The sequence below is a fragment of the Castor canadensis genome, chromosome X (assembly GCF_047511655.1).
Source record: "Castor canadensis chromosome X, mCasCan1.hap1v2, whole genome shotgun sequence".
Lineage (NCBI taxonomy): Eukaryota > Metazoa > Chordata > Mammalia > Rodentia > Castoridae > Castor > Castor canadensis.
In genome coordinates, this window is record NC_133405.1 from 104,767,758 (window position 1) to 104,780,723 (window position 12,966).

General features: G+C 35.3%; 1 protein-coding gene across 16 annotated transcripts in view; it reads left to right on the plus strand.

Moving 5' to 3' along the window:
- Positions 1 to 12,966, plus strand: part of Cask (calcium/calmodulin dependent serine protein kinase) — a 363,381-nt gene that overhangs the window by 92,917 nt on the left and 257,498 nt on the right. For 9 of the 16 annotated variants that reach the window (XM_074063737.1, XM_074063738.1, XM_074063742.1 and 6 more), the window contains exon 2: positions 8,185 to 8,297. In XM_074063737.1, the coding sequence (XP_073919838.1) occupies positions 8,185 to 8,297 (113 nt within the window). Of the gene's footprint in view, positions 1 to 8,184; positions 8,316 to 12,966 lie in introns of all 16 variants that reach the window. The other 7 variants (XM_074063735.1, XM_074063734.1, XM_074063740.1 and 4 more) reach the window with 1 other exon arrangement.

Here is a 12,966-nt window from a genome sequence, read left to right on the forward strand (position 1 = left end):
GATTCTTCTTTTTTATGGAAGTTATGTTCTCTAAAGTTACCAAAACACTGAAAGAGCAAATACTGAACCATTCTTTCTAGGGAAATTGCAGGGTTAAGTTCTTTCCAGCCTGTGGTCACATTTTCATTAGTCAGTCAATATACAACCTTGTTTTTATGTGCGTTTCTCTTTAAAGACACTATTATATATTTGTATGCATACATATATGTATTTGATTAATATTGAACCCATGACCAACAATTCTATATCTCATGCCTGAATGAAGCTCATCTAACACACATATTTTCTCCATTAGGCACATCACAGCTTTCTTGTGCTTAGGGGCACTAGACGGAGCTTCAGCAGTGTGTTTGGGATAATCTTAAACAGAGAAATCACAAACCAAAAGCACAAAATGGGGGAAAATAGACTTCACAAAGATCATTTGTTTATAGTGTGATAGCTGGAAAAAGAAGGCAGAATATCACCTTGTCCAACCTCAGATATCAACATGAACATCAGGGTGTCTCAAATTTTTCTCACTATATGCTTATCCATAAATAACTGTAAAAGTGCCATGAGTATCAGTTTTAAGGTTATAGGCAAATTTTAGTAAGTAGGCAAATTCACAAATGTGGAATTTATGAGTAGTAATACACACAGTTTATCAGCTAGCTCTGTATGTGTTGTGTGAGTGTGTAAACTTTTTTCCTTTTTTAGGTTTTTATTATAATTTTTATTAGGATACATTTGTTATGCAGGGGGAGATTCATAATGACAAAATTTTTTTCTTGGCCTTCACTTTTCTTACCATTTTCTTTTTAAAATTATTTGTTTTTCTTGTTAATAATTTTCCTACATATCTTGGGTACACTGCACAATTCATTATAAATATAACAAAGCTTCCAGGCCTGAGATATGGAAAGTTTATCCCATTTATTAAAGATTTCCTGAGACGTGATATATTTTTGTCAGTAAACCTCTCGGGGTGAAAATTTTATATCACATGTGCAATTCCAAAGTTTATTTGTGGCAACTTAAAGTGTTCTAAATTTATTTCAATGAGATAAAAATTATAATTAAACAGTCCATATTTGCCATCGTGTTTGAGATGCAAATGTTCTTTTTCTTTATGTATATCAATAATTTATTTGTACAGGTACATAAAAAAATAAGGCCTCCCTTGATTAGCAATATTTTAGGAACTTATGCTTAACCATTAAAATATTTTGAAACTTGGAATTATATATATTGGAGGAGTTTGCAATGTATGTGTACATAAAGAATAATAATAAAACGAACAACCATGAACCTATTGTTCAGGTTACAAAATGGAATGTTACTAGTGCCTTCAAACACCCTTCCCCTCTCCCCCATGCATCTTCCCATCACAACCTCTTCCCTGCTTGAACCACTATCTTGGCTTTTATAGTAATCATTCCTTTTGGTTTTTTTCATAGTTTCATACCCCATGTATATATACCTTAACAATATATTGTTTAGTCTTTAAAAACTAAGTCACAAGCACAAACTTATCTGTATAATGAAAGGACAATATTATTGCCATTGTATGAGGACTTTCAGGAGAAGAAAAGTAGAACAGAATCCCTTGCTCATGGTCTGGCTTTGCATGCCCTGCCTGAGACTGTTCAGGAGCTAATTCTGGGAAATCAGTTGGCAAGGTCACTAGTAAATCCCAGGATTTGGGGCTCTTCCCAGACAGGAAAGACTTTGGAGCTATAGTGCAGAGTAGACCAGGTCCACAAGAATGTGGTCATGGGCACGGGCCACTCTGCATTTCCTCTCTTTAGTTCCCCGGCACCTGCCCCAGCTTTCAGGAACAGGTCAAAGCAGAACACAGCAGTGGAGTGAAACGAAGAGTCCTTTGCTGGTTCAGACATCTGCTGGTCCTATCAGCACATGGTCAGGAAAAGCTAAACAGAAGAATCTGGATCCAACTCTCACCTGGCCATTCTGTTTTCACATTAAAAAGGTGATCAGAAGTAGTTGGAATCTTTACTGGCTGTCAGTCTGGACTGATTGCACTCTGTGTTTGATACACGGCTGTCAGTCTGAGATTCCCTTCTTCTGTCTTCTGTATTGGAGCTCCTATTCACTGTCCTTTGACATCCTTTTTATTGCTCCATTCTTAGCAATATATCCAGCAGTAACTTCTTCAGAAAGTATTCATGGCAAGTATTCTGTTCACCTTTCTCATGTCTGAGAATGTCTTTATGGTTATTGACAGTCTCATTGGCTATAGAATTAAAGGTTAGAGATCATTTTCTGTCATGAGTGTGAAAGTGTTTATTGTGTTCTTGTTTTCTAAGTGTTGCCACTGAGATTTAAGCCCATTCAGCTTCCTGAGCTATTGTATATGAACTGTATCATTTTTCCTCACTGTACATTCTTGCCCTGACTTCTAAAAATCTTGTTTGCAATGGTGTGTGTATGGACATAGATTTTTGTATTTTGCTGAGTACTTGGCAGGTCTTTTTAAACTGGACTACTCATAATTTTAAGTTCTGGGAGTTTTCTTGAAATTATTCTTTTAAGTTCATTCCCTCCATTTTCATTGTTATTTTTGCTCTACTTTCTGGGAGATTTACTCAACATTATCTGCCAACCTTCCTATTGAGTTTTAGATTTCTTTGTGTGTTTTTTTTAAGAGTTCTTTTGTTTTCTGAAAGTTCTATTTGTGTTTCATAGTTGTAAAGCCTTTCTGCTAATTTGCAGTATTTTTCTTGTATAGTCTCTTTCCTCTAGGTTGTGCTTTCTGTTTGCTTTGGCCCCTGTTTTACAAATTAGAGGCTCCTCTCTAGACATCTCAGGAGCCTTGGTTGTCGATTCATGATTAAGAATAAAGCAGTGGTTCCAATTGGGGGCACTTTTGTCTCCCAGGGGACATTTGTCATCATCTGGAGATATTTTTTATTGTCAAAACTAGGGAATTTGTTACTGGTCTCCAGTGGGTACAGTGCATATTATATTCCCACACAAGAAAAAATTATCCAACTCAAAATGTTAATAGTGACAAAGTTGGAGGTCCATAGAAGACGCACTGAGAGCTGATTGGGAGAGCTTTAAAGGTACCAGTGGAATTTGTTGATTGTGGGTTTCACTGGAACAATTTGGGGAGCCTCATGTCATTATCTTTAGAGCTTTCTTGCTGTGCTGGGCACATATCCAATAGCAGCCTTTTCATCTCCTGCCTGAAGGGTAAAGATCTGACCTCTAGCATTCTGTCTATTAGGGGGAAAGGGACTGCGGCTGTCCACATCCCTTGAGTATGCAACCACATACAGCCCTTGCTTTCCATATAGTATCCGGTTCCTCAACAGCCTTGTCTCTCTAGTTTTGAGACCATGTTGCCCTTACTAAAGAATGAACCTGTTAAGTTGAAGAAGGAGCAGTTCCTAATAATGTGGAGCACAGGAGAGATCTAACTGCTTCTCTAACAAATTTCATTCAAATTTGGTTGTTTTAACCCCAGCCTCTCTTTACTTATAGTTCTAGAGTTATCTGGTACAACCAGTTCATAAGCTTTTTAAAGAATTTTTAGTGTGAATGGGTTTGGTTCCAAGTGGTTTTCCTTACTTTCTCTGTGCAGGTCAGCTTTCTCAAGACTGCTGAGACAATTACAATCACTTGGGAGATCTACTGTCTTGCCTTCCAAATTTGATTATTTCTGTTGTCTTTTCTCTTATTGTTCTAGTCTTTTTTTAAAACCCCTTTGATATTTCAGTCAGGTTTGGGGGAGGGAAATAAATTACATACACTGACTATGCTCAATTTATCTGATTATTCCAGAAACTAACATACTAGCAGAATTTCATTTAATGCTAGTCTCTTTTTTATATATATTTACCTTTAATATCAGAATGGTCTATTACCTAGACTTAACCTTTCTTGTTTTTGTGGGGTTTCAACTCAGAGCCTAGCATTTCTTTTTTTTAAATTAGGATCTATTATTTATTGTACAGGGGGGATTCATTGTGACAATTCCAAATAGGCTTATATTGTACACTGGTTAGATCATCCCCACCGTCTCTCCCCCCAACCCCTTCCTCTTCCCACTTAAAACAATTGCAAAAGGTTTCTTTGTTCTATTTCATATAAGTATATGAAGTTCATCTACCATATACCCTCGCCTTAATCTCCTTTATTCGCCCCCCAATAAGTACCCCTCCACACACACTGTACCAATTTTACAGTCCTGTCTTTCGTTAATATTTAAGGGGTTTCTCAATGTGCCCCTGCTGTGAGTCTACTTAACTTTGGTCCATTCAACCCCTTCCATTGCTCTTCCTTAGCCTTTTACCTCCCATCCCCCATTTTACAATAGTTTTCAGTAACATCCTTATATCCTCTACCTTCACAGATGTTATATTTTATAATATTGTTGATGCTCTATCACTCTCTTTTCCTTTCCCTCCTCACCCAAGTTCCATGGAGTAGTTTCTACTATTGCAAACATGTTCTACAAATGGTTTGCATATGATCATGCTTGTTTTTGTGTATATGTTTATCTTTGGGATCCATCTTCCACATATGAGAGAAAACATGTGGCCTTTGTCTTTCTGAGCCTGGCTTACTTCACTTAACATGATGTCCTCTGATTGCATCCATTTACTTTCCAACTACATGTCATTATTCCTCATGGCTGAGTAATATTCCATTGTGTATATATACCATCAGTTGTAGGGCATCTGGGTTGTTTCCATAGCTTGGCTATTGTGAATAGTGCTGTGATGAACATCAGTGTACAGGTAGGTGTCTCTATTGCATCCTGACTTAACGTTCCTTTGGGTAGATGCCCAGGAGCAGTATAACTGGATCATATGGCAGTTCTTTCTTTAGTTTTTTTGAGGAATCTCCATACTGCTTCCATAATTGTTGTACTAATTTGCATTCCCACCAACAGTGTATAAGGGTTCCCGTTAGGCTGCATCCTCACCAGCATTTTTTGTTGTTATTACTCTTGAATATGGCCATTCTAACTGCAGTGAGATGAAATCTTAGTGTTGTTTTGATTTGCATCTCTTTTATAACCAGGGATGTTGAACACTTCTTCATGTGTTTACTGGCCATTTGTACCTCTTCCTTTCAGAATTTCCTCTTTAATTCATGTGCAAGGCCTAGCATTTCTAGGCAGATTGTCAGCCACTTGAGCCATGCCTCCACCCCTAAATTATTAATATTTATTTCAACTTGTTATTGTTCTGATAAATGAAAACTAGAGATTATTCTGTGTCTACGTAGAACCACAGTTGTATTCTTTTCAAAACTTTAGGGGATGTCATGGCAATATTCACTTGTGTTCTAGTTTAATTGACCTTTTACTTGAAAATGTAGACTTCTGTAAGCATCCATCTGCCTCAAGTAGACCCTTATGTTACAATCCCAATCAATATTCAATATTTGTAGGGAGTTGAATATTTGAGTATTTATATGTATATATGTATATACCTGTATATATACAGACATATATATGTCTGTATATATATATATATATATAGACACATATACAGTCAAATCTGAAATGCCATTAATTGTCATTCTATTTTGATCAATACCCTGATCCTAATTGGTGGAAATGTGATGATGGCTTACAAATTATCTTTATCAATATTTCTCCTATATAAATACTCATGAATTGACTTTACTATACATTTAAAAAATAAGGATAACATTTTAAGCAGCAAAAAAGTACAGGATAGACTAAAACTTGGGTCTCCTGAATTTTTACTGTTTCCTAAACTGTCATCCAAATATAATTAATAAGTGTAATATAGTAGATGTGTTACCCACACTTTATCATTCCTTCCTTCTTAATTAGGAGACCAAGCAAAATGTAAATTTTATCACTTTCTTCTGAGTTTCAAGTTACACATTAACTCACACATACAAACAAACTCAAAGTATATTTAGATGTCTTTTTAGAGTATTAAAGTTGGTTCACCTTTCTCAGCCCCTGGATGTCATTAAGGGATATACCCTTAAAGTGTTTTACTTGTGACTTGTCTTCAGGCCCTGAAGTTCATATACTCATTTTCTTTGTCTCATATACAATTAGCTTAAAGAATTGGGGATTTAATTTGATTTCTGTTCACAGATTTTAAAAAGTTTCTGTGTTTTGATGTCTTACTGTTCCCTTTCTCTTCTTTTTCTCTAGTTCTCTTAATTTTCCTCTTGCAAAAAGGGTGGGAGAAGCTATGCTTTCTTCCTCACCTTTGTTAAAGCAGGAAAAAGGAAAGAATTGACTCAATTGACTGAACAAATCCTATATACAGATCTCAGAATATTTCCAAAATGATGTAGTTATTTGAAGCACACTACACAAATGTATATATAGAGTCCCAAGGGTTTATGTGTGGACAAAAACCAATTACGTTAAGCATTTCCTGAAATTGCTTGCTATTGTCAGGAGAAATAATCACAAGTAAGACATCCAGGTTGAGAATGAAAACATTTGTGGGAGTCCTGCCTCACTTTGTTGTATTGTCACAGAGGAAAATCTTTGAAAGGTTTTGAGTGATTATTGAAAAGGTCTTCTTTCTATAGCATTCCGAAAGTTACATTATTACCCTTTCTTTTTCCTTGCAGGTTAGCTTTGTTAGGTTGTTTGAAGAGAAAGATTTGAAGCTGCGGTGTAATTGATGTCCTCATGATGGCATTCATGTGGTCTTGGAGAAATGTTTAAGTCTAGTTTAGATTAAATTCATTTGCTTGCCCTCTAATTGAAAAAAGAAAGAGAAACTTTTTTTGGCAGTACTAGGGTTTGAACTTGGGGCTTTGCACTTACTTGCAAGGCTGGTGCTCTACTTTGAGCCACACCTCCAGTCTGAGAAAGAGAAATTTTTAAGGCAAACAATATCACAAGTGTCTCAGTAATGAATGAAGGATTTTTTGCCTATATGCTAATTAAACATGCACATCCAGGGGTACTGTTTGTACTGTAAAACCCAGCAAGGGTGTTATTTTGTCTATTCTCCCCCCAGCATGTGAAAAATATACACATGTATACTTCTGTATTTAATGATATAAACCATACTTCAAATAAGTTTCTATACTATTTTGCTATTGCCCACAAATCTATTTTTGGATGATCTTGAGTTCCTGTGTGTGTGTGTGTATGTGTGTGTGTGTGTGTGTGTGTGTGTGTGTGTGTGTGTGTGTGTTGCCTGGTTCCAGACATTGGCATTTTAAGTCATCTCAGCTGATTTAACAATGTACCAGGTATTAATACTCACCAATATAGATTGAGGGCATGAGTAGGGAGTTAAACAGCTAGAGTAGTGAGTATATTGGTAGAAATTCCTTCCTTTCTTCTTAGGCAGGCCTTTCTCTTTATAAACTGCCTATTCAAGTCTTTTGTCCATATTTTATTGGTGTTTGTTCTGTTCTTTATTTAGGAATTACATACTTCGATTCTTGATTAGATGTGTATATTTAAAGTACTTCCTCTGGGACTAAGCAGGGACATAATATCGTATTTTCATTTAGGATTTTAAAAATTATCTTGGGCTGGAGGTGTGGCTCAAGTAGTGGAGCACCTGCCTAGCAAGCACGAAACCCTGATTTCAAATCCCAGTATCACCAAAAAAAAAAAATTATCTTGAAGTCCAGCATGGTGGCTTATAATCCCAGCTATTCAGGAAGTAGAGATTGAGGGATCACCATTTGACATGGGGAAGATTACAACTTGAGGCCAGTCCAGGCAAAAAAAATAGTGAAACCCCATCTCAATCAATAAGCTGGGTGCGGTGGTACATGCCAGTGATCCCAGCTACGTGGAATGCCATAGGTAGGAGGATCATGGTCTGAAGCCAGCCCTGGAGAAAACTAGAAGAGCCTACCTGAAAAACAGCTAAAAGGGTAAAGAAGAGCTGGGGGCATGGCTCAAGTGGAAGGCCCTAGTATCAAAACAATTTTATCTTAAATTGCGCATTTAATTATTTGGCTTCCATTTTTATAGTTTAACAATATTTTTAAATGATGGATTACCTTATGAAATACAGAAAAATATGTTCAAAATTACATAACAAATTTTATTTTGAAAATTATTCCATCAAGAGACTAAAATAGAATGGCTTAGTGATTATTTGGTATGGCTATGGTTGATAATGAAACACAGTAAGATGTTGATGGGAAAGAGGAATTTAAGAAAATAAATGAATTAAATTTGACTTTTTGTTTTTTTAGGGGTCCCTTCAGTGTTGTACGACGATGTATCAACAGAGAAACTGGGCAACAATTTGCTGTAAAAATTGTTGATGTAGCCAAGTTCACTTCAAGTCCAGGGTTAAGTACAGAAGGTAAGAGATGGATTTCAAGTAAGTTATTTGATGTCTGGCTTTATTCCATCTCCCAAATCCATTTATCAACCTACTCTCATCTGGGGGTTGGGAAGCAGAGGGTGTGGTGTAGTGGGAAGTGGGTGGAGACAGTGTAGACTCTATTCTAGTTTCTCAGAATTCTAAAAGATAGCATTTGGAATATAGAGTAATTTATAGACTTAGAAGGTTATCTGGAATTTTTATGGGCCTATGTTTTTTGACTAGGGAGAAAGTGAAATGTGGACATAGGGTGGGCTTGGATGGAAAGGGAGGGAAAATAATTGCAAAGGTGATAATTACAGATTCAGAAAATACTAAGATAAGGCCCTCCAAGTATATCATTTACTACCTACAATTATTTGCTAGTAGAACTAGAAGACTCATATTTGATTCACATTTGGCTTAAATCACACTTAGTATAGTGTATGTGTGAAGTACTATTAGGACTTGCAGGACTTAAATTTTTCTTTTAAGACATTAATATGGACAATCCTATTTGTATGTGTAAGTGTTCATAAACAGTATGTAAGCATTTTAAAGTTTTTTAGTTTTACTTGATAACAACGATTCATTCTTCAGATGGCATAACTGATTATTATATTAACTTTTCTAATTAGCCTATCTTTGAACTTTAGATTTTTCCACAAGTCCTTTTTTAGTCTTTTCCTTTTTAATCCCAAGAACAATGCAGTCAAGAGTTTTGATTGGAAAATCTAAGGCAGAATAATCTATGTTTCATCCAGTTGGGAAGTAGAAGCTCACATACTGAGAGCTCCACGTTTATCCATTCCTATAGATCTTTTCTTTGTGGTCATTACTTCTAGATACTTTTGTAACCCTTTGAATTATCACTACCATCCATATAATGTTTATGGAAGATTCTTACTAGTTACTACTCACAAAGAATCACTATTTTTAGTGCTTTGATCTTTAAAACGTTATGGTAAAATTTGGAGATTTTATATTTTATGATATCATTATCTGGAATTGGCTACTAACTGCTTTTGACTATAAATAATTTTAGAAATTTATCAGAATTTAAAATTTACTTTTTAGCAGGCTTTACGACTAAACTGTTTCCTTAAATGTTTTTGTTTTGTTTCGTAGTGCTAGATATCGAACCCAGGGCCTCCAGCATGTTAGGCAATTGCTGTTTCCTTCAACTTTTAACTGCTTTTGAGTTTAATATACTCTATTTGATTTTTCTGTACCTCAGCTGTCTAATAAAGAAAACCTTCCAAAGTATCGAAATAATTTTTGTGTAAACCTGACTCGTTAAACAAATAGATGTTTTAAAACTTTATTTCTTTTAAATGTTCTGGTACTATTAGATAAACGTTGTAAGATTACAATTTAAAATCACAAGTGTTAAATCAATTATGCAATTACATATATTAAATTGAAGCATATAATCCTAATTCTCTTAAGCATTGTTACAAATAATTAAAATAAATATTCATAGTTTACTTCTTAAGCCTAATTTATTAATATCAGAGATTTGACTTATCTCATTATTATACCTAATGCACTTCTCTCTGGGCTACAGACAGTTTTTAGGGAGATAGTTGCTTTCTCATTTGACAGATTTCTTCAGCTGGCTCACTGAAGCTAGAGATGCAGAATGTGAGACTGAATCTCTGTTTATTATTACTTAGGGAGTCAAACTCCAAACTTAAAAAAGAGGAGAGGACTTGGTATACAATCCATGTCCCTAGGTTTAACTCCTGTCTTTACTTAATATAATACATGGGAGCCTATCACTGAAGTTGTAGCTTACTCCTTCGTTGCTTTGGCAATGTGAGTGACTTCAAGCCCTGTCCTGAAGACAGGCCAGGCCATTCCATTGATCCTTTTTGCTCTTAAGCCTCTTTGATGGAATCCTGAACTCTTTTTATAACTGTTCTATATGGTAGGATCATGTCTGCAGATTTTAAGGGATATCCAGGTGGATTCTTCATTATTACCCATAATTTTCTATGGGTTTTGTTAGAGTTAAATGGTATTGAAGTCAAAATAGGCAATTGGCCCTTTATATTTATGGGACAACACTTTAGTTTTCCAATCTTCTTCAGCACAGTGATTTGTTTATATAAGTTAACCAAGAAACAGAATCAAAATTTCATCTCCACTCAGTTTTTTGGGGTGGAATTCCCTTACTCTCTATTACTCAAGTTCACACTAGCTTACTTTACTCTGACTTGGACATACCTTATTGTAATATGTATAATGCATATAATAAATAGCAAGATATTATGTAAAACCTCATTGACTATTGTCCCCATCCTGACTCCACACTCACCTTCTTTCAACTCTTTTCTAGTCACTACAGGTGAAAAATCCCTCTGCTCTTCCAGTGCATTTAAAAATTATTAGGGTCCAAAAATGACTTTATTCATGACAAAACATAGAAGAGATACTGTATTGAGAAGAAACAAAGTTTGAAATGAAATATAATAAAAATAAAAAGGAATCCAAAAATTCATATAAGAATTCTAGAAATAAAGCCAGGCACCGGTTGCTCACACCTGTAATCCTGGCTACTTGGGAGGGTGAGATCAGGAGGATCGTGGTTCCATAATTCTCCTCCAGGCCAGCCTAGGCAAAAAATAAAAAAGGCCAGCCTAGGCAAAAAAAGTTTGTAAGATGGAAAAAACCTGGGCATGGTGGTACATGCCTGTCATCTCAGTGATGGCAAGAAGCATAAATAACCAGTACATAAAGGAGTGAAGGTGTGTCTTAAGTGGTAGAGCATCTACCTAGCAAGCATGAAGCCCTGAGTTCAAACCACAGTACCACAAAAAAAATGATTATCTAGAAATATCTGTTTTCCATTTACATTCTCTTCTAACTAAACCAGCCTCTTAAACAATTTTTAAAAATCAATTTTATTCTTTATTCTTTCCTTTTCTATCTTACATATTTTGTTTTTGACTTTGTAGTTCCTTTTATCTTTGTCATTGCCTCACTATTTTTCCTTTTTCTTACTGCATTTTTATTCAAATATATTACGAGTTAAATAGATTTCATAAAGGCTAACCTAGGGAGGGGTAAAAGAGAATGGTGGAGGGGGTGAACTCAAGTGTGATATATTTGATACATTATAAGAACCTTTGTAAATGCCACAGTGTACCCACACCCAGCACAACATTAAAGGAAAAAAATAAAAGAAGATGGATAAATTGAAAAAAAGAAAAATATGTAATAAATTGTTGGGTTTTTTTTTTTTTTTTTGCAGTGCTAAAGATTGAACTCAGGGCTCTGTGCTTGAACCATGTCCCCAGTAAATTCTATGTAAATATTTACAAATTAACTTTTGAAATAAAATATTTTTATTAGTTGGGATCACCTATACATGTTTTAATATTTCAAATTCTCACTGCCCCACTAAAGATGAGATATTATAATTATTTAAAGAAATATTATTTATTTTTGTCATAAAAATCATAATTTTTGTTCAATAGGGGTTTTTAACTTACAAGCTGCATATATCTAATAATTCCTTGAGGTCTGGCGGAGTGGCTTAAGAGTGCCTGCCTAGTAAGCATGAGGTCCTGAGTTCAAGCCACTAAAAAACCAATAATCCCTTGAGATTGTAATCAGATTTGTGTGTATATGTTCATTCTCCTAGAAAGAGAATCCATAGTTTTTATTGGATTCCTAAAGAGGCATACTTTTCTTAAGTGTTTAGAATTTCTTCTTTGAGTTGGGCACCAGTGGCTCACACCTGTAATCCTAGCTACTCAGGAGGCAGAGATCAGGAAGATCATGGTTTGAAGCCAGCCCCGGGCAAATAGTTCATGAGACCCTATCTCAAAAATACCCACCACAAAAATGGGCTAGTGAAGTGGTTCAAGGTGTAGGCCCTGAGTTCAAACCCCAGTACTGCATTTAAAATAAAGAAATTCTTCTTTGACATGATTTTCTATGAAAAAGTAAAATTGATACTCATGAGCATGAGATGAATAAGAAATTTCTATTAAATGAAAGCTGAGTGAATTTGTATTAAGATATTACTTCTGATTGAAAGGTATTTCCATAAATCTATATAGAGATATATAAAACTTCCATTAATGAAATCCCTAGATTATTATCTTGAGTTTTTAATTAATACACTTTTTATCTCTTACTCTGCTGAGCCAGTAATTAAGTTAGACTATTTTATAGGTATCAAAATTAATACAGGCAAATAAGGAAATCAAAAGAAGGTAAGAATTTGGATAGAATTTGAAACTGAGTTGTCAAAGTCCTGAGTTCTTGATAGGACTCAGTGCTTTTTGGCTTGATTATTAAAGTTCAAAAATGTCAGTTTATATTTTGGAATATTCTAAGTTGTCTTCTACAGAAAGTATGAGTTCCAGTTTAGTTAGTCTCCAAAAATATCACATTCTAAAAGATCCAGGGTAGTGGGTAATATCAATCAGATTGAAGGAGAAAGGTCTTCAGACAATTCTCACCTCCATAAGAGGAATGAATGAACCCTGCAAATGTCACAATCAACTCAGGAAGATTTTTTTTCAGTGATAGGGATGAAACTTAGGGCCGCACACATGCTAAGCAAGCTCTTTACCACTGAGCCACACCTCCAGTCTCCACACACCCTTTTCTTTTTGAGACATCTCTGCATTTTGCCCAGGCTTTTGGAACTCAT